Source organism: Ahaetulla prasina, chromosome 2, assembly GCF_028640845.1.
Source record: "Ahaetulla prasina isolate Xishuangbanna chromosome 2, ASM2864084v1, whole genome shotgun sequence".
NCBI classification, from domain to species: Eukaryota; Metazoa; Chordata; class Lepidosauria; order Squamata; family Colubridae; genus Ahaetulla; species Ahaetulla prasina.
In genome coordinates, this window is record NC_080540.1 from 130,679,888 (window position 1) to 130,699,756 (window position 19,869).

Here is a 19,869-nt window from a genome sequence, read left to right on the forward strand (position 1 = left end):
ACCCCCCACCACTCATTGTTGTATTTTAAGGATAAAAATTGTGTCATTTATTTTGCCGATGAGATAACATATATGTAAACAGGGACAAATATTCATTCTACTGATCTCTCATTTATGTTATTTTCAGCAAAGAACCTACAATATTAAGGTTTTTCTTCACAAGGAACAAATCAGAAAGTAGTTTCCATTTTTACTATTTTTCAGCTGTGATTGCCTTCAATCACCTGCTTCTTTGTTAGTTTTCCAAAAAAATGAATGGAAATTGATGAACACAAGAGTTGGAGATAAACAATGATTTGTATTGATATCATTTGGGACGTGACATGCTCAAAACCACTCCCTATGTGAGCTTGAAAAGGGGGACCCTGATTTTCTTCAGCTCATATTCTTTGATGAGAAGCAGGCAATTTTCTGCTCAGATTAGTGATATGCAAAAAAAAGCATATGGAATTAAAACAACGAAAAGTTGTCTTTTCTGGTAGCAACAGTCTTCATACACTGGATCCAACAGCATATTCTTTACCCCCATCGATAATGAGCAAAGGCCCGATTAGCTTCTGCCATTTTGTGCAACTCATGCTTTTTTTTTATCACGTTGCCAGTATTGTTGGAGGCTTCCAGCAGCTCATTTGAGAGCTTTTCAGGCATTAATGTTCGCCTGTGCTTGTTTTCTCTGCATTCTGTGATCATCCACTTCATGGCTAAGAATCTCCGCCGACTAATCTTTAAAGGAGTTGGTACCTGAAAAAAGCAAAAGGCGGGGTTCAATATACTTTACTATCATAGCATCCTAAATAGATTTACAACAAACCTACGTATTCGTCTTCAAAAAAATGTTGAAATCAAGAGTTCTGTTACAAAACCTATTTAATATACTGTGTGAATATTTTGCATGTGTTATGGTTTGCTTTTGATGTATGCCACCCAGATACAAAACATGGAAAGCAACATCAGGATGGCCCTATAAATCAGTGCAACAGTTCTGGGACCTCAACTTAGAACTAAATTGGATGAAGACCGTCTTCCACAAAGTTATGAACTTTTCAAAATGCAAGAGGAAATTCTCAGAAATGTTTTGCCTTATAAATAAATATGCAGAAATGTATGCAAGAATCTGAGTCCACTGCAAATGATGCCATGCAATTTTAAGGCAACTCAAAAGAAAAAAAAATGCAAGTAAACTTTTGTCTCAATAAAATTTATGTCGCACAAGTTTAGTGTAGTGTAGCAGCAAACCTGCCAATCCATAGATGGAAACAGAAGTATCCTGAATCCCAATGGAACCATTAATTTTTATACTATTGATCTATTATAATTTCATATTTAAGTTACAAAACATGCAAACCCAACTAGCTGAGTTGGAGGAAATTCGATGTGCCTGACACCAGAATGTTAGTTCTTTAAAGGACTCATTACCTATTTTATAAGCCATCATATTGTTTGGTTTTGGCTTGGCTGGATAAATGATTGTGGTTTATAAGCTGGTATTTATAACTATGTATTACATGCAAAGTTGGTCATTGTGGCACAGTCACTAAACAATGGTTTTAAAAACTCAAGGCATTCCGTTAACTCGGCAATCTCTATTTATATCTTACCTGATACCTTTTACCTCCTCTTATGATACCTGTAAGCCCAATTACAGGTTGGCAGTTTTCAATTGCTTGATGGAAGATTTTGTAAGGGTTGCACTCAATTTCTTCTTTCATTTCCTCATCTGCTTCATGATATTTCTCAAGTTGCTTCCTTTTAATGGCCTCTAAAGTCTTAATCCCAAACAAAAGTAAAGGAAGGATTGCTCACTCAGCAATACAATTTAATCAACATAGAACTAATTTCCATCTGCAGATGAACACTAATCAGTGTTACAAAACACACTTTGTTTTGCACAGGGTATGCAACTTATAAATCCATGACATTTGAGAAAGATTCAAAGATCAAAACCCCAGCCTCTCCTTGGCTACTAGATGTAACAAAGATTTTCTCAACTCTCAAATCTATTGACTTCTAAAATTATATTGCCTATCAAAATGGCCTTAAAAAGCATAATTATAAATTAGAATGAATATACAGTGACACACATGCATACATTTATATGTTTGCTTTAGATAATTATATATACTGTACAGTTGTACAGTACATTCTATTTGTTTCGAGTTTTTCACTTACTTTTTAAGCACTTGTTATGGCTTTTTTTGATAATGTACTGTATCTTTGTTTTTTGTTATTTTTGCCTTTTTGTTTTCCTGTTATCTTTTAAAAACAGTAAAAATTACACACACAAAAAAAAGAAAATTAAAAAGGCCTTAGAAAAATTCTGACCCTGCTTCCTCAATAATTCTGAAAGGCAGGTTTAAAAATATGGTGCACAAACGCAGACCTACTTATAATTTATGATTCTTTTGACATTTGGCAATAAGCAAACCAAGGAAATAACTGAATATGCAATAGATTATTAAAAGGATAAGCACTTTTTTATATAACCATAAAATAGGATATTATTTCCTTCCCATATGGGCAATAATCAAGGAAAAGCATGTGAAACATGAACTGTACCTGATTCATGATGGTACGTGCCAAAAGTTTATTGCCTCCTTTCATCATCATGTTAATAAATCTGCTGTAATGACAAAACAGAAGTGTAATAGTCTTCAACTGAAACCATCTGTTTAATGATGTTTGAAGTTATGACCATACTGAAAAAATGACTTGTGGCCAGTCCTCAGACTGATGACTGTTGCACCACGTCCCCCCCATTACATAATCAAAAGTTGGGCACTTGGCAACCACTATGTATTTATTACAGTTACAGTATATACAGTTACAGTGTTCCAGGATCATATGATCCCCATTTCCAATGTTCCCATCTGGCTTCCAACAATCAGAGTGGAAATCTGGATTAACTTAATGACAATGTGGTGCACTTAAGAACTGCAATGGTTTATTTAATCACCATGGCAAAAAGGTCATAAATCAGGGCTGACTCACTTAACAACCTCCTTCCTTTGCAATGGAAATTCTGGTCCCAATTGTGGTCATAAGTTAAGGACTACCTGTACTACTCAGTCATCTAAGTATCATTCCATAACATAAAACTTTCATAATTAACTAATACTCTCCAACTAATAGTATTATTTGAAAACATAAACAAACAATTGGATGGATCAACAATGGCTGTGCAAACTCAAGATAATATTCAACACTAGGAAATAACAGTTGGATTGATTTGCAACATGATGAATTGGAATCTGATTTGGAACTTGAGAGGCTGCTGTCAGATGTGAAAAAGAAAGCACTTGGTTTGAAAAATGCACATTGCCACAAAAGATTAAAAGGATACTAAAAATTCTGAAATAATGGAATTGATGAAGGATGGACTGGACTTTCTTGGCAAGAGAAATGCTGTGTTTTTAAGGAGAATTTTTCAACAATGAATTTTATAGAGACATTTACAACAGAGACTAATGAACTTTGGAAATGGGATGTAATTGTTGGGAAAGTTCCCAATTAAAAAACTAAGGAAAAGTTTCATTATTAAGAACCAAATGGGGGTATTTGATCCTGGACAAATCAGAGATAATGATTGGGGTAATCTGTGGTAAATAAAAAACTGTTGTAAACTTTCTACAAGTAATTTAAAGGACACAGACTATTAACAGAAGGCCCTGAATTCTAACTTTCTGTTGTTTAACCTGTTAACTATTTTTTCTTTCAAATATATATAAAGTATGACAGGTCAATTGGGTTGCAAATAGATGTAGCAGCTTATAAATTTTGAACTTGCTGCAAACAATGTCAGTATTTAATTAGCAGGGATAATGTTTTTGTTTTTTTGACCTTTTTATTTCACTTTTTTAATGTTGTTTAGTTTTCTCTGTATTAATTTCTTTCAAATTATGTATTTTTATCTTTTGAATATATTATTAATCTATACATTTTTTATTCTTTTTCTATTTTTAATAATTTTTCCTGCACCATTTTTTATTTTTAGTTTGTACTCCTTTTATCACTATAAATGTAATTTTTTAATAAAATTAGTATTAAAATAGTTTTTAAAAAAATCAAACCTGATCGCAGGATCATAAAATACAGAACTGGTGACGCTGGATTCAGTGGCTTTTACAGGCTGGGTTGTTTTCAACTGCTGTTTCTTTTTTTCCTCCTCTGACATTTCCTCTGGAGATTTACGGCAACTTTCTTTATTCACCTCTGGATCAATATATGCAGGACTGTATCGGGTCCACCTGACTTGAGTCAGCCTACAAAGGATTTGATGAGTAGAAAACGGTTGCCAACACCAATATTTTCAACCTCCAGGACATAAAAATTTAGAATTCTCCATGTAAGCTCCCTTTCTCACATGCAAGCCTCCTTGGTCCAGTCTCTCGGGTACAACGCGATCACTTCAGCCCAACGTTTAGCCCGAACAAAGCGAGCGGAAATAAATACAGTTGGTCCCGATGAGTTTAGGCATTGCACGCTACTTGGCTGACCTTGAAAAACTTACAAGGGGAACTTACAAGGGGAACTTACAAAGAAGCCACGCAAACCGCTTGCAAAACATTGCATGATTGTGGCCACGTAGGAGATGAGGGTAAAATTTAATTTTAATTTCACAGAAGGCATTTAAAGATTTCCTCCCACCGTTTCTATGCATCTTCCCGCCCAGCATGCATGCTGCTTGGAGGAGCCCTAATGCTAAGTGTCATTCTGGTTAGGGAACCAAAATTAAACCCAACCCTCCTCTCTCCGTTGCATGGCGTCGTCTCAAGCCTTTCGCTTTCTTTGCTGCTCCTCCCTTCCTTACCCGGGGAGCCAGAGCTTCCGAGAGCCACGGAGCTGCTGGACCAGGCGCCCCACTTTCTCCACCACGGGGGACGCCATCTTCCTTCACGACCTCTTCGAGGGCTGCCCTAAGGATCGCCAGGGGGAGGAGCTCCGTTGCTCTGGAAACGGCCATTCGGGAAACGGGCTTTCCCGCCCCCCATTCCATGAGCCTTTGTGACGTAGACATTAGCGGGGAAGTTCTGCAAAAAAAGAGGGGGAAAAAACCACCCAGGCGGGCGATTCCTTCTTTGCTTTTTAACGTGCTTAAGCGGAGAGGGTGCTGAGGCAGCTGGATATGCTAACGTTCCCTACTTGGTGTATCTGTAAAAAAGTGCAGCAAGTTTTTTACTTGATTGTGTAATCGTCTCAATTTGTTGCTGAGTTAGTGAGTGGAAGAAACAATACGCTGGTTGGCACAATAAGGACGAGAAGGGTGAGAACTTAAAAATTGGGGCCAATAGCGTTTGCGTCCAAAAAAATGCTCATTGCCTAAAGAAACGGTTCTAGGGAAAACGCAACTGAGCCAAGTCGGCTGGGATGGAACTTGGAACTACAGCTCCCAAAATGCCAAGCGGCGGGACTTGTAACCCTCGCCTCTTCGGAAGGCGCCCTACTGTGACAGGTCGGGCCACGCTAGGAATAAAGACTCGTCTTTGCTAGTTTGCCCTATGGTTGCGGGGAGAGTTCGCTCTCGAAAAACCATGGAAAACTACAGCCCGTGCAAAATGTGTTTTGTAAGCCACCTTTTATCAGTTTTGGATCAACTATGCTGTAGTTGGTGCGCAGAGTGTACTTATTCCAGAGGGAGGTGAAAACGATGTGGTTTTGTCCATCACTAAAGGACTCTGGAAAGAGTGCAGAAAAGAAGAATGAATAAATGAATGAATGAATGAATGAATAAATAAATAAATAAATATGATGACTAAAATTACAAACAGTCCGAGAAAAATCTTGAACATAGAATGTTAACAAAACTTGGTTCTTATTTTTAGTTTTAGGAGAAAAAAAGGGAGTATGAAATTTTACTTTCTGCTCAAAATTAAAAATTTGGGGTTATCCTATAAATTTGAAAGGGGATTCAGGAAAAGAAAAGGCTTCACATGATACCCTATAGATTTATGGAATTCATGGCTACAGTATAAGCTGACTTGACACTAGCTGGAATGCGCTGGAAGAAGAACAATATGGCTACTGTACAAGCTGAAGTGTGTTAATCCCTTAGTTCAGATGGCTTTGCCTATTGACAAAGGTGGAGGGAAATGAGCGAGCTTGGCTGAGGCCTTAATGGCCCATTGACAAAGGTGAGGGGTGGCAGGAAGTTGCAGGGAGCTGCTTTGTCCTTAAACATGTTTCTCATCCAGGGAAATATATTCTGCCTTTTTAATATTTTCTAAAATATTTCATTCTTCTAGGAGGGGGGTGAGTGCTAACTTCCTACAGTATCATTGATTAGTATAGAAGAAAATGGGAAGGCAGTTGAAGACCATCTCAGAGGCTGGTCAAACTAACTTCTTCCGTTCTTCCCTTGGGTCTATTTGTCCCATAGAAACAATTGATTTTTTTAAATGATTTTTTTATTGAACAATTATATTATTTTAATATGAATTGGAAAGTTTTGTACCTGGAAAAACAGGCTGTTATAAACAAAAGGACAAGTAAGTATTGGCTGTCATAACCGAATAATAGCTACCAAATTTACAAATAGGATGTAGCATTGGCAGCCAAAAAAATTAAAGTGATAAATCTTGTTCTCATAGACATTTGTCTTGTATTGCTAAATTTCAGTCTTCTTTTTATTTTGTTCTAATCTCATTTTATTGTATTTGTTCTACCGTTTCCTTCCATTACTTTATAACTTTTTTAAATAAAGTTTTTTAAAATACTAAAGTGGGATAGAAATTTGTGTCCTGTAAAATTGCTGATAAATGCCACTGGTGGGAAAGGTAGACAATGGAGTTATGGTCTTAATAGCTGGAATGCAAAATTCCAGAAGGCATCTGATTAAAAAAATATTAATATTTCATGCAGGTGGATGGGTCCACGTAGGTTTTATAGAGATGAAGATCTATTAAATCTTTCATTGTCACAGCTCTTGTGTTACTGCAAGAGAGCCAGTGGTACATATTCCTGGGATCTCAACTTTTTGAGTCAGAGTGCACATTTGGAACCTTAAGAATGTATGACTGCAAATTCTCACAACACAGTTGCCATGGTAGGTGTGGCCAATCACAAAGCACCTCTATATCCGCAAACAAACCTCTGGATTACAATTTATTCTATTTTATTTTCCTAGGAATGTCTCTATATAGAAGGACAGCTTTATGTAAGCTGGTTTGCGATCTTGAAGAAAAATTGTGACCTTTTAGGATCGTTTCGTTATATAGGTGGACTTTTTTTTTAAAAGTATGTTAAAATAATCTGCTGAATTTGTCCTACAGTAAACAAGACTGATTTTTGATTTTTATTATCAGCTTTGGGGGTCTAATTTGCCGAGGGCGGAAGCAGAGATTTAGGGGAAATCTTTCTGCTTTTTTTTAAGTAGTATAATATTTTTTCCAACCACACCCGATGTACTTGAAAAGGCGACCGCACAAGCGAACCGGAGATGCGGGAATGTCAATCCTAGCAAGAGTAAGGACTACCTGGTCACAGAAAATGAGGCAGTGAGCGACGCCCGCCTCCAGAGGGCGCTGCGAAAGGACGGGAAGCGGACCGTCTCCTCGCCACCCCCTGCCTCTCCCGCCCCCGCCCCCCCACTTCCGAGGGTTAGGCGGTGCCTGGTCGGCTCGGCGCAGCCGTGGCGTAACCTGATCGGAGGGGGCGGAGTCTCCGAGCCAGCCGGCAACATGGCGGAGGCGGAAGGGGAAAGCTTGGAGTCCTGGCTGAGTGAGTAACCCTTGCCCTCTTTCCTGCCGCCGGGCAAGGGTGGGGGGGCGGCGGCCGAGGCGGCAGGAGTCTCGCCTTGCCTCGGAAGGAAGGCGCGTTAGGAATGGGTGACGGGCGGGTGAAAGGCAGCCGGGGAAGCGTTTGCACCGCTGGAGAGGAAGGCGAATGGGGAGGGGATCACGACCAGCCCTGTAGGGGAAGTCTGATCGGGTGGAGGAGGGCGACAGAGCGCCTGATCGGTTGAGCATCGGGGATCCGGGGCTGGAAACGGCGGCGGGACCGGGTTGAAAAGCTGTGGCGGTTCTGTTGCCTCGAAGGGTTCATCAGGTGGGCAGCCGGCTCTTAGGACTAAAGCAGGGGTCTCCAACCTTGGCAACTTTAAGCCTGGAGGACTTCAACTCCCAGAATTCCCCAGCCAGCTTTGCTGGCTGGGGGATTCTGGAAGTTGAAGTCCTCCAGGCTTAAAGTTGCCAAGGTTGGAGACCCCTGGACTAAAGGAAGCCCACGGAGAGCTCAGGGGTGCAGCTGGTTGTCATTTACCTCCGCCCACCTTGGCTTCTCAAGCTTTGGACTTCTTGCAATCTGGCCTTTTGGTTTCTTCTGATCCAGAGCTGGTGTGTTGTTCCTGCTAGCTATAGGAACTCCCTTAATAAATGAAACAGTTCCTCTTCTCTGGGACAAGGTGTTATTTACTTCTCTGGCAGTATGCAAATCATTATAATATTCCGTGGGTTACAAATTAGATCAACTGTATAATTTGGGCTAGTGGAGCTTATCCTTTAGGATAGACACATGCAATCCTCTAATTAAGACTTCAATTGGGACCGGAATTGCCATTGCTAAATGATGTGGGCATAAAGCGATGTGGTCATCCATCATGTGACCGCATCGCTTAGAGACGACATTCCAAGCATTCCTGATTGTTGTGATAACTCCAGTAGGGTAGGTCATTAAGTGGGAAGTGAAGAGAGTCTGCCTGTGCAGGAGTGCTTGCAGGAGGGTCAGGGAGGCCTTGTGAAAGACTTGTGATCTTTCCTGCCAACTTTCCCCCATTGACTTTGCTTGTAGAAAAGGCAGCAGGAAAGGTCGCAAATGGCAGTCATGTGATTGCAGGATTCTGCAACCAGTCATAAGTGCAAGCTGGTTGCCAAGCCCTTCAGTTTTGTTCATGTGACTGTGGAGTGCTGCAATGTCTGGAACTTTGAGAACCAGTCATAAGTCCCTTTGTTCAACACCATCATAACTTCAAATAGTCTCTGAACGAATGGTTGTAAATCAAGAACTACCTGTATTTTTACAGTACCCTTTTTAATTTGTTTACTTCAGAATATACCCAAATCGCATTTTCTCCCTTCACTTTAACTTGTTATAAAAAGATCCCATTTCCTGAAATATATACTTTATTTTTACTATCCTCTTATTCATCTCCTTTTTCCATTCACTTATTTGTAAGTTATACATTAGTACTGATTTTGGCCTTGTTGCAATTTTCTAGTGTTGTAATTTCCTATCTAGCTCTTCTCAGAGTCTGTTGTGCAGTTTCTAATCCTTTTTCCCCCCTTTCTACATTGAACTGCCAGTGAGGTGTTATGCTTTGTCTGTTGCAATAAAACAGGCATTTCAATACACAATATACACACTCAGTTAAAAAGAAACTCTGAGTTGTATTGGCAATAGATGAAGGCTCCTGCGGTTTGGCTCCATTAAGAAGTGATTTGTTTTTAAGAGGGGGAAAGTAAAATATTCTATGTGCATTTTCTTCTGTTAAATAACTACAATATTTCTCTTGGGCTTTCTAAGGGTTTGCATTTTCAAGTTTTCTAAGTAAATTCTGTTTTATTGTTCAGCATAGAAGGGGGCATGGTGGCTCAGCGGTTAAAGACACTGAGCTTGTCAGCTGGAAAACTGACAGCCTGGGTTCAAAATCTGAGTGCCTCACAACAGGGCGAGCTCCCATTCCTGCCCCAGCTCCTGCCCACCTAGCACTTCAAAAGCATGCAGATGGAAGTAGATTAATAGGTACCACTTTGTTGGGAAGGTAACTGTGTTCCATGTGCCTTTGATGTATAGCCATGCTGGCCACATGACCACGGAAAATGTCTTGGGACAGTGCTGACTACCTTGGCCAAAAAACGGAGATGAGCACCACAGAATCAGCTATGACTAGACAGGGAAACCTTTATCTTTACCTGTTCAGCATATATTCAAATTACATCATTTTTCCAGACATATTTTAAATTGTAAAAATGGCATAAGGATGGAGAACGAATGGATAAGAGGTTTAAGAATCCAAGAAGAGCTTTGGTTAGTCTGACCAAAGTTTTGTCTGGTTCAGCATTCTATTTGTCATAGTAGCTATAGATACTTCTGCAAAGCCAACAAGTAATACCACATGACAGTACCTTTTTCAATTGTTACTCCCAGTGACTGATAGCTTTACTGTTATTAATCCTGTAGATAATGGTAGACTTTGAAGTGCATTGCCTGCATGCGGTATGTCCTTAGTTTGCTCCAAATGGTTTGCATACATTATGTCAAAGTGAAAAAAGATTAATGCTGTTATTCTCATATAGCAGACAGAAGTCTGGTGCTGAGAGATAATTGTTTGCAGGTTAGTACTTGAATGGGAGATCAAATCACCAGATAATAATAAAGCTGTAGGTTAAACAATTCTGGGGAAAAAGCAATTGCAAACTGGTTTTGCCAAGAAGAAAACCCTGCATGGTTTTTGTCCAGGTATTCACCAAATTGGCATTCTTAACTCAAAAACTGCTTTATCATTTTTAAGGCTGCATAGCAAATGTATTGTAAAAATGGAGTTGGAAGGCATGAATTTACATTGTTCAACCTTAGCCAATATTTTTATCACTCCTTTTATATATTGTGTCATGGGTAACCGGTAGTGATTGATTACGATCAAGTTCCTTTATTTGGTAGGCCTCAGGAGGCGGATACTGGAACACCAGTATCATTTATTGGACCAGCTCTGACCTGCTTTGAGTTGACATAGAAAATTTACTTCCATTAATTTTGATAGGAACAAAGAATAAATTTAAGAAAATTCCACTTGATTAAAAAAAACTTTCTAGTTCCCACACCAGTCTCTCTCTTTCCTCTTAGGATTCTTTTATTTTAATCCCTCCTTTATCACAGGTAGTCCTCAGTTACAAACACAATTGAGCCCAACATTTCTGTTGCTAAGTGAGATATTTGTGAAGTGAGTTTTGCCCCATTTTACGACCTTTCATGCCACAGTTGTTAAGGAAACCATGGCATGGTTGTTAAGTGAATCTGGCTTCCCCATGGACTTTGCTTCACAAAAGGTCACAAAAACTGTTCATATGATCTTGAGACACTGCAAACATCATAAATATGAACCAGTCGCCAAGCATATGAATTTTGATCGCATGATCATGGGGATGCTACAATGAAAACGGTCATAAGTCACTTTTTTCAGTGCCATTGTAAATTTGTAAGTCGAGGACTACCTGTATTTTTATAAGGGGGCAAACATGCCATATACTTCTTCCTGTTTATCCCACAACAACAATCCTGTCAGGTGAGTTGGCTTGAGAGAGTGTAACTGGCCCAGTTACCCAGCTGGCTTCCATGCCTAAGGTGGGACTTAAAATAGCAGATTGCAAGTCTTTTTTAGTTCAAGTCAAACATGGAAATAGGTATTAATGCTTTGCATAATCTAAAGGATTATAATGTATATATGTGAACCAGTTAGCACAAATAAAGATCACAAATATACATATTTTCTGAAGAAAATACTTGATGTCAGAGTCCAATACAGATGAATATCTGTATTGGACTCTGAAGTCAAGTATTAATTGTTCTTTTACTGCTGCTAGTCTGTGTTGCCCACTTTAAATATTTCATTTTTTAACAAAGTGTCCTTTATTTGGATTTCTAATTACTGGCAAATAATTTTGGATTGTAATTGGAATAGGAATTCACTAGACTAAAAGCGAATGAATGTTTTTCATATTTTCATAACTTCATTTTTGATAACTAAATTATGTTAACTAAAAATGATTACATAATTTGCTTTGGCATTCCTTATTCCTTGCATCTACCTTTTAAACTATTAACTAGAAAATAATTACTGACTTCAAAGTTTAAAGAGAAAAGATGTATAAAGATGCCCAGTTTCCCTACCTTACCATACATAGTGCCTTTTAAACCAATTTTGAATTCTGGTTCACACTTTTTCTGTGTCGGAAGCAACACTCCAAAAAAGCTATGGCTGTGAAAAAAACAGAATGTCTGATAATTAATTGCTTATAAAATAATTTACCTCATTTACAAAATTAATAAAATCTCCTAACATCAAATATTCTGCCTCTCACCCACAAACCACTGTGACATAAGACACATGCCCACATTTTCCTCCTCTTTTCCAGCAGAAGCAGCCAAGAAGAAGAAGAAAAAAAGCAGAATGGAAATTGGGTGAACAGTTGCTGCATTGGAAGGCAAGAGAAAGATGGGAGGAGGGGAAACTAAACTGGACGGAGATGGGAAAGGAGTAACTGGACAGGGAAGGAAATAAAAAGAGAGAAGCCATGCTTTAGTGTTATGAAAGAGTTACATTCACCAAACAGTCTTTCTCAAGTCATCTTCAAAGCTGTCCAGTGTTTTCAGCAGAACTGTTTCCTATGTACTAGAGCTTCTCTTTATATAACTGAACATAGTTATTTTGTCCTGACTTCCGGTTCAGAAAACATGTAGATGATATTGTTACACATCCAAAACCTGTTGCTGTGACCACTAAAGCTGTGTGGAGGGAGTATACAGAAACACTATGGTATTGTTAAAACAAAAACCCTTTTGGATTCATTGCATCCATGTTGAAATTTTAAAATAAATAAGCAAATAAAGAACAAAAGGAGGTAAAAAAATTGTGATCCCTTTAAATAATTTTTCTGGCATAGACATGATATCTGCTTGGCTTTTTTGTGCCTCCAGTTAATACTAATTTCATTCACAATTATTCTTTTAAAAGGCCCAGGATTAGGTATATTTGCTTTTCTTGTGGCTGTTTCTTATCGTTGTGTTCTTCATGCTTAAAATTTAATCCCATTAATCTGTGACTTTTGCTGCCATCACCAAATTGTTTCATGGTGTTTAAATTATTTTTTCTCCTGTATTTCATGATATATATGAGGCAATATAAATAGGTGAATTTGAGGGAAGATACAGAACAACATAATAACTTAGTTAATGTTCAAACAAAGACTTGAACTAAACGTAACCATTTAAATCACTTAAATGATTTATAATGAGATTCTCTTAATATCACAAAATAACTATGGGCTGTCAAATCCTTGCTTTACCTGAATTAAATATATACTCATAAACCTCTCACTTTGACAGATGGAGATTTTCTAGGACTAGGATTTGAAGTTTTCCTCAGACACTGTCCTTCCACCCACAGCTCCCAAATCCCTCTCTTCTGTTTTCATCTCCTGGAATAAAAGCCCTGCCTTATCATGAATTGACTCAATTTCTCCTAAATGATCACATTCTGCAGACTTGATACAGTACGTCTCTGTTCTGCATTCATGGTCTGATTTTCAGTGCCAATTCTCTTTTGAAACCACAGTTACTTAGAATTGGTTTCTTTTTTATTGCAGGTGTTCTGCATTTGAACATGAAATGTCAATTATGTTTCGAGTTTAGGACTGACTACTGCTCAGTCATCTTTTTTTAATTTAGGAACGCACCTTTTAATCACAGGTATCTGCATTATAATTTGCTTGCTCATAATATTAAATATTTCTTGTTTTACCCACAGTAATATAAGGTTTGTGATGATTATAGCTTTTCCCTTTTTTGGTACATAATGGACTTCTTATTTCCTATAAGTTCTCAAGTTTTATAGGGCAGGTTGATATTGTCTAATGGATATCATTCAGTATAGAAAAAAATCAAATACCGGTAGTAGATAAGGTTTCTGTAGGCCAAGGCTAAACTCTTATGATACAGGGATCTTGGAGTGTTCCAAAAGATCCCTCCTGACGGGAATCTGTTTAAAAAAAATACGGAGATTTTCTGGATTTTAGCAAATCTCACCAGAGATTGATTACACTTCCTGCGAAAGTCATTGGATATGTTTTATGGGCCTTGCAGCTACATAGCTTCAGATGTTTTCCAAGCCTGTTTTTAAATCCACACGTCACAAAGATTTCTTGAGTTTATGTGCCAGGTTGGGTGATGATAAAAAAGATGTTAAGCACAGGATTCTGTAGTGGCATGTCTAATGTGTGCCTGTTCATTCAGCCAAGCTTCCATTTAAGCAGGCAGCTGATTACCTCGATCCAGGATTTTTTCCTTCGTATATTTATTTTTTACAAAACGTTTATCTTGCCCCAATTGATTGACTCAATGCCAGTATGGCATTCACATGACATAACTAAAAAAAATGGTCAGCCAGTCACCATCAACTTAATTAATTAATTATTTTCAGGTGGAATATCCTGTTTGTATTGGTGTTGCCTCTCCTACTCGCTACACACTAGGAGCCCCTAATTTTTGAAAGTCCATGGTCACGTATACAATTCTGAAGGTGTTGTTTGCATGCATTCTCTCAAAATTGATCCTACCATGGCAGTTCTATCAAAATCCTGGGCTGTAGCCACCCACAGTTTTATTTTGTAAAAGTGCTTCTGGAGGTTTGATTGGAGTCATTGAAAATTCAGGTTATGCTTGAGGCTAGTGCTTTGCTTTACAACATTCCAGCATTCATCCAACATTCATTTTTTAAAAAATTAAAATTACTGGGGGGAAAAGAAAATGAAGTAGGGAAGAAAGGCTGGTTTCTCCGGGAAACATTTTAATAGGTGTATTGATACCCCTCAGATGCCAGCTGTGACAATAAAAATCCTGGAAGCACCTGGTGGTGGTTTTTTTTTTTCTTCCTCTGTACACATAATAGCTCTTTTTTAAAAACAAATTATCTCAGATAACTTCCAACTAGTTTTCTATATCTCAGAGAAAGAAGTTTTGAGGGAAGTGATTTCTTGCTAATATTTTTTGTAGGCGGGTACATGTGTGTGTGTGCTGTGGCAAATGCTGTTGAATGTTGAGTAAAGCACTGAAAGAAAAGCGCCTCAGGACACATGGAAGTCAATGTGAAACACTTCATTTTCAAACATTTGAAGCAGTGACACCCTCTGAAGGGCTTGCATCACTGCCTTGGGTGCTACTTGGGCAGCCTCTTCATGCATGTTGATGTTCAGCTGGTTTGCTTTGATGGGAAGAAAATGAAGCAATCAGTTGCACATCCACAGGTGTTTGGAAAATGGGGAACAACTTCTAAATCAGCTGTGTGAGCTGATTCAGGCAGCTGATTCACTATTTCCCTTTTTGTTATATTTATTACCTGCCTTTTCTCTAGAACAGCAGCTCTCAACCTTTTGGGCACCAGGGATCAGTTCTGTGGAGAGGGGTTTTTCCACGGACAGGAGGTAGCATGGTTTTGCATGCTGCCTGCATCCCATGACTGGGCTTTGCTTCTTTGCGTGGCCTAGTTTCTCTCATGCCACGGACTGGTGCCAATCCATGGACTGGGGCTTGGGGACCTCTGCTCTAGAAGCTCAAGGGGCTATACATAGCATCCTTTTCTAGTTTTTGTGATTGATAGTTTGGACTAAAAGACAGGCACAGGGTCACCCAGTAAGTTTTCATGATTATCATGGATTTGGAGCTAATATCCCGGTTCTTAGTCACTATGCTATATTTTTGTTTTTCCCCAAGGCCTTTCTGAAGGAGAAAGGGAAATAAGTGTACTGGCATATTACTTACCAACCACTTCAAGTCAAAAGGAGGTTTCGAGATTATTATTTCTTAAAACCATCATTAACACCTTTGCTTTTTCTTTTTAACCAGACAAAGCCACCAACCCCTTGAATAGACAGGAAGATTGGGAGTATATCATCGGCTTCTGTGATCAGATCAACAAAGAACTTGAAGGGTTTGTATCCAAAATGATCCAGACTGCATCACGAGGTTTTATTGAAGAAGGAATTTTTTGGAAAGCTGCAAGATTTGATCCTTAGTTTAATACAGTTCATGTGATATCATCAACTTAACAACCATTAGTTTAACAATCATTCAAAGCTAGAACGGCACTGAAAGAAGTGACCAGTCCTTATACTTAAAGTTGTCGTAGCACACCATAGTCACGTGATCAGAATTTGGGCTCCTGGCAATTGGCATGCATTTATGACGGTTGCAGCATTCTGGGATCCTATGATTACCATTTGTGTCTTTCCCAGCCAGCTTCTGACAAGCAAAGTCAATGGGAAAAGCCAGATTTGCTTAACAACCGTGGCAAAAATGGTTGTGAAAACAGGCACAAGTCATTTAATAGTCACTTTGCTTATTAACGATGGAAATTCCAGTTCTAATTGTGGTTGTAAGTCGAGGACCACCTGTGCTTTGCACTCTCAAAACACTCTGAAAACTGCAGGGAATATTTTTTTATAGCATGTGAGACAAAGCATCACAATTAATATGGCTGGGGGTTGGTTTTAAATTCAGGGATGTGTGGGATTTAAATGTTTCTAGGGGAAAAATAGATTTCTGTCGACAAATGAAATAAATGATAGAAGTTGGAATGACTGGAAAATGTTATCTTTCCAATATTGAGGAAATGAAGGGTGTTAAAACAGCTTTCTCCAGTCCTTAAAGAGTTTGCCTTGGGTTGGTCCAAGATGGCTGCCTTTTCTTTGCACAATACGTGAGAACCCTGCTGAAACAATAAACACAACCCTGGTAGAGAATTTGGAGGCCTTGTTTTGACTGCATCCTTGTCTATGTCATTTTATAAAACTACATCGGGTTTGGAAGTTGACATACCAATAATCGCTCTGTTGTTTTTGCATCATAAATCCTGGAAGTTCCAGCTTTCTTTTTTCCCCACTCTGAAGTGAGATTTAATGTTTGTATTTAAGAAGAGTACTTTGAAAATGAGCTTGCTGCATATTGCAGGGGTAGCTATGAAAATGAAACGTTTTCTATTGTTCTATATTTCCCAAACCTTAGTGTGAATAAGCAGAAGTATCTGAAATAATCACAGATTGTTTCTCTTGTTTAGTCTTAGTACTGTCTCTCTTTCTCTTCTATCTTCTCTCAAATTAGAGATATTTTTTTTTCACGGACAAAGAACAATGGTCGCCTATCTTTCTCTGTAGGTGACCAGGTACTTGGGGAATGCTATTTAAATTAGTAACCTATTTATTTCAGTCCACAGATTGCTGTTAGATTACTGGCTCATAAAATCCAGTCACCACAGGAATGGGAGGCAGTCCAAGCCTTGACAGTAGGTCTTCCTTACCTCTCTTTTGAAATTCTGGATTTGCATGCAGATTAATATCTTCATGAAATAGAATTATCAGTGGTGCTACAAAGAGTTATTTAGATCAGGGGTCTCCAATCTTGGTCCCTTTAAGACTTGTGGACTTCAACTCCCAGAGTTCCTCAGCCAGCTTTGCTGGCTGAGGGACTCTGGGAGTTGAAGTCCACAAGTCTTAAAGGGACCAAGGTTGGAGACCCCTGATTTAGATTAAGGAAAATTGTCTCATTGAATCATAAGCCTCTTCTGTGGCAAACTTTAGATTATTTTTCTTATTGTATTTATCTCTAGCTTTTTAACTATGGAACAGAGATCTCAATACTGGCTTCACTTAGTAGGAAATGTATAGGATTAGACTATTTACTTTAACATCTTGCTTACAAAAAGTTTTTACTCTTTATGATTTTGAAGTAAAGTATAAGAATATACACATTTGTGGTTATGTCTAAAGTCACTGACTTAGTTGGCATTAGCTAGGAAAGGATAGCCTGAACAACTATCTGTTAAGTCTTGTGGGCTGATACGAATTCAGTCCGCTTTCTTAAATGCACAACCTGGAAGGTCAGAAGTCAGTTCTTCCAGATGTAAAATGTGTTTTTTCCTGAGATATAGTGCATTAAAATGGTTTAATAATGTCTAAGTGGTATCTTCATTTCATATTGCTGAATTGAGTGACTTAATGGGCTATGTTCCATAACACGCTTAGCTATGCCAGTGAAGATGGATCACTGTTTATATAGTAATATTAAAAAATAGTCTTCTGACCCAGTAAATTAACTCTGAATGGGTTACATACTCTATTCTTTGGAGTTAGATTATTTCCACCTAATTGTCTAATATTACTGCATCCACGTTATTAACTTTTAGTGTCCACAACTGAGACGGTCATAGAGGATCCTCATAAAAGAGGGATTTCTCTGAGCGTTTCAATTCTTACAGATCTAGGCACAGTTCTTATGGCCATATCAAAATGTCATTTCACACTGCCTTCTCTGCAAGCTGTTGTTTGGAGGAAAAAAGTCAATGTTAGAGTTAGTCGAGGTGGCAAAAGCTATTGATGTATTTAAAGCTATTAGCAAGGGGAATATACCGGTGTTTCCATGCGCACTGTCTTTGGTCCTCTTCACAAGGAGGTCCCCAACAAATTATCCCTGAAGGAATGGGATTCTCAGAAAAAAACAATATCCACTTCTGTCTTACGTGAAACCCTTATGATATAAATACCATTAAGTGATTTCATAGGCAACTTATGACTTTTTGGAGACAAGTCAAAGGACTTCTTTCAGGTAGACCCATCCTGATTCGTGATACTTATCTCATGTCTGTTTGCTTGACTTTCAGGTGCTGGAAGCTTGTATGAAGAACTGTGGGCGCAGATTTCATAGTGAAGTAGGGAAGTTTCGTTTTTTAAATGAGCTAATAAAAGTTGTATCTCCCAAGGTTGGTATTAGTTCTGTTTTCTTCATTTGTATATGTAGGCGGATTGTTCATATCCCCAAACACAGTTTTTTCAGGCACATCCTTTAAAGATGCATCAGGCTGTAAATAATTGAATTGCATCTACACTTTAAAAGTGCTTCTCCCCTATTTGAGCTGTTTTTAGTATATAACACACAACTTGGTAGGTAGAAATATTGCAGAGATAGGAATCATTCAAGAAGGATATGTGCAATTCAGATAATTAAAGAATTTTACACTGAAGTTCTATGTGTTTTAAATAGAGTTCCATGTTTTTGGGATTGCGTTCCATTGGATTTAGTGATGCTTACTTTTGACACTTGTGCACGTGCATGCGTGCATACGCACACACAGAGTTCTCAGTTCACATAAGTTATTCTTGGAAATTTGTTTTGGCCAAGTAGTTGCCAAAACAAATAATCAGGTCTCTTGATGTACAGTTTCTTAAGCTATTGCATCTGAAACCAGCAAAAAAAAATCATTTGTAATGTAGATAAATTTTATGGCTCAAAAATGATTATTTCATTTAAGGGCAGAAAAACTGAAATCTTTTACCTTCTTGGGCATTCTTGCAGTACTTGGGAGACAGAGTGTCAGAAAAGGTCAAAATCAAAATAATTGAGCTGCTGTACAGCTGGACAGTTGCTTTGCCAGATGAGTCCAAAATCAAAGATGCCTACTACATGTTGAAAAGACAAGGTAAATAATTGTTTCTCCTTTGTAGCTTGATATAATTTTGTAATAGTGTAATAACAGGAGTATACAGTTATACGTTATATAGTTAGGAACCTTATCTATACGTTATAAAATAGTACAAAAAATCTTCCCTTCACAAAATGCAATGGAGTTCTCAGTGCTGTCGTAATGGAGTTCTGGATGGAGTTAACAGCTGATCTACACATTGAATACTAATTACATTTTTGCCATTTAGAGGTAAAGCTTCTTTGGAGTTTTAGATCAGATGTAGTGGTGGGATTCAGCCAGTTCGCACCACTTCGGGAGAACCGGTTGTTAACTTTCTGAGCAGTTTCTGAGCAGAATTGGTTGTTGGAAGAAATCATTAGGACAGAGAACTGGTTGTTAAATTATTTGAATCCCATCACTGATCAGATGATATACAAAATAACCAAGTTAAATGAAACATGCTTAATCTAATTCAACCTTCCCCAAATTGCTACTCTTTGGATACGTAGATTTACAGCTCTTATCATCCCTTAATAACATTACCTTGAGAATTGCGGGTCAGGTGATGAAAGTTCTAGTTGCACCAACCAGATACCATGAGGTTAATGAAGGATGGCCTGTATCAGATTTCCCCAACCTGAGCATCTTCCAGT

General features: G+C 38.3%; 2 protein-coding genes across 5 annotated transcripts in view; one reads left to right on the forward strand and one right to left on the reverse strand.

Moving 5' to 3' along the window:
- Nucleotides 1-23: 23 nt before the first annotated feature.
- On the reverse strand, nucleotides 24-4,960 carry MRPS7 (mitochondrial ribosomal protein S7). Its single transcript, XM_058170167.1, has 5 exons — nucleotides 4,808-4,960; nucleotides 4,068-4,259; nucleotides 2,557-2,620; nucleotides 1,599-1,766; nucleotides 24-741 (listed from the first exon to the last, which is right to left on the reverse strand). The coding sequence occupies exons 1-5, from the start codon at nucleotides 4,882-4,884 to the stop codon at nucleotides 520-522; spliced, it is 723 nt and encodes a 240-aa protein (XP_058026150.1). The 5' UTR covers nucleotides 4,885-4,960; the 3' UTR covers nucleotides 24-519.
- A 2,664-nt stretch (nucleotides 4,961-7,624) lies between these two features.
- The window catches only part of GGA3 (golgi associated, gamma adaptin ear containing, ARF binding protein 3), a 34,659-nt gene continuing 22,414 nt past the window's right edge, over nucleotides 7,625-19,869 (forward strand). For 3 of the 4 annotated variants that reach the window (XM_058167662.1, XM_058167664.1, XM_058167663.1), the window contains exons 1-5: nucleotides 7,625-7,713; nucleotides 15,607-15,691; nucleotides 16,966-17,041; nucleotides 18,416-18,514; nucleotides 19,108-19,231. In XM_058167662.1, coding sequence (XP_058023645.1) covers nucleotides 7,674-7,713; nucleotides 15,607-15,691; nucleotides 16,966-17,041; nucleotides 18,416-18,514; nucleotides 19,108-19,231 — 424 coding nt within the window. In that variant the 5' untranslated portion in view covers nucleotides 7,625-7,673. Of the gene's footprint in view, nucleotides 7,714-12,947; nucleotides 13,456-15,606; nucleotides 15,692-16,965; nucleotides 17,042-18,415; nucleotides 18,515-19,107; nucleotides 19,232-19,869 lie in introns of those variants that run through there. The other variant, XM_058167665.1, reaches the window with a different exon arrangement.

Excerpts from the sequence above, each read along its gene's own strand:
- MRPS7 (XM_058170167.1), bottom strand. The coding sequence starts at position 4,884 with ATGGCGTCCCCCGTGGTGGAGAAAGTGGGGCGCCTGGTCCAGCAGCTC. Across the intron at positions 4,260-4,807 it reads CGGAAGCTCTGGCTCCCCGG|GCTGACTCAAGTCAGGTGGA; the intron begins GTAAGGAAGGGA and ends AATCCTTTGTAG. Across the intron at positions 742-1,598 it reads GAGGAGGTAAAAGGTATCAG|GTACCAACTCCTTTAAAGAT; the intron begins GTAAGATATAAA and ends TGCTTTTTTCAG.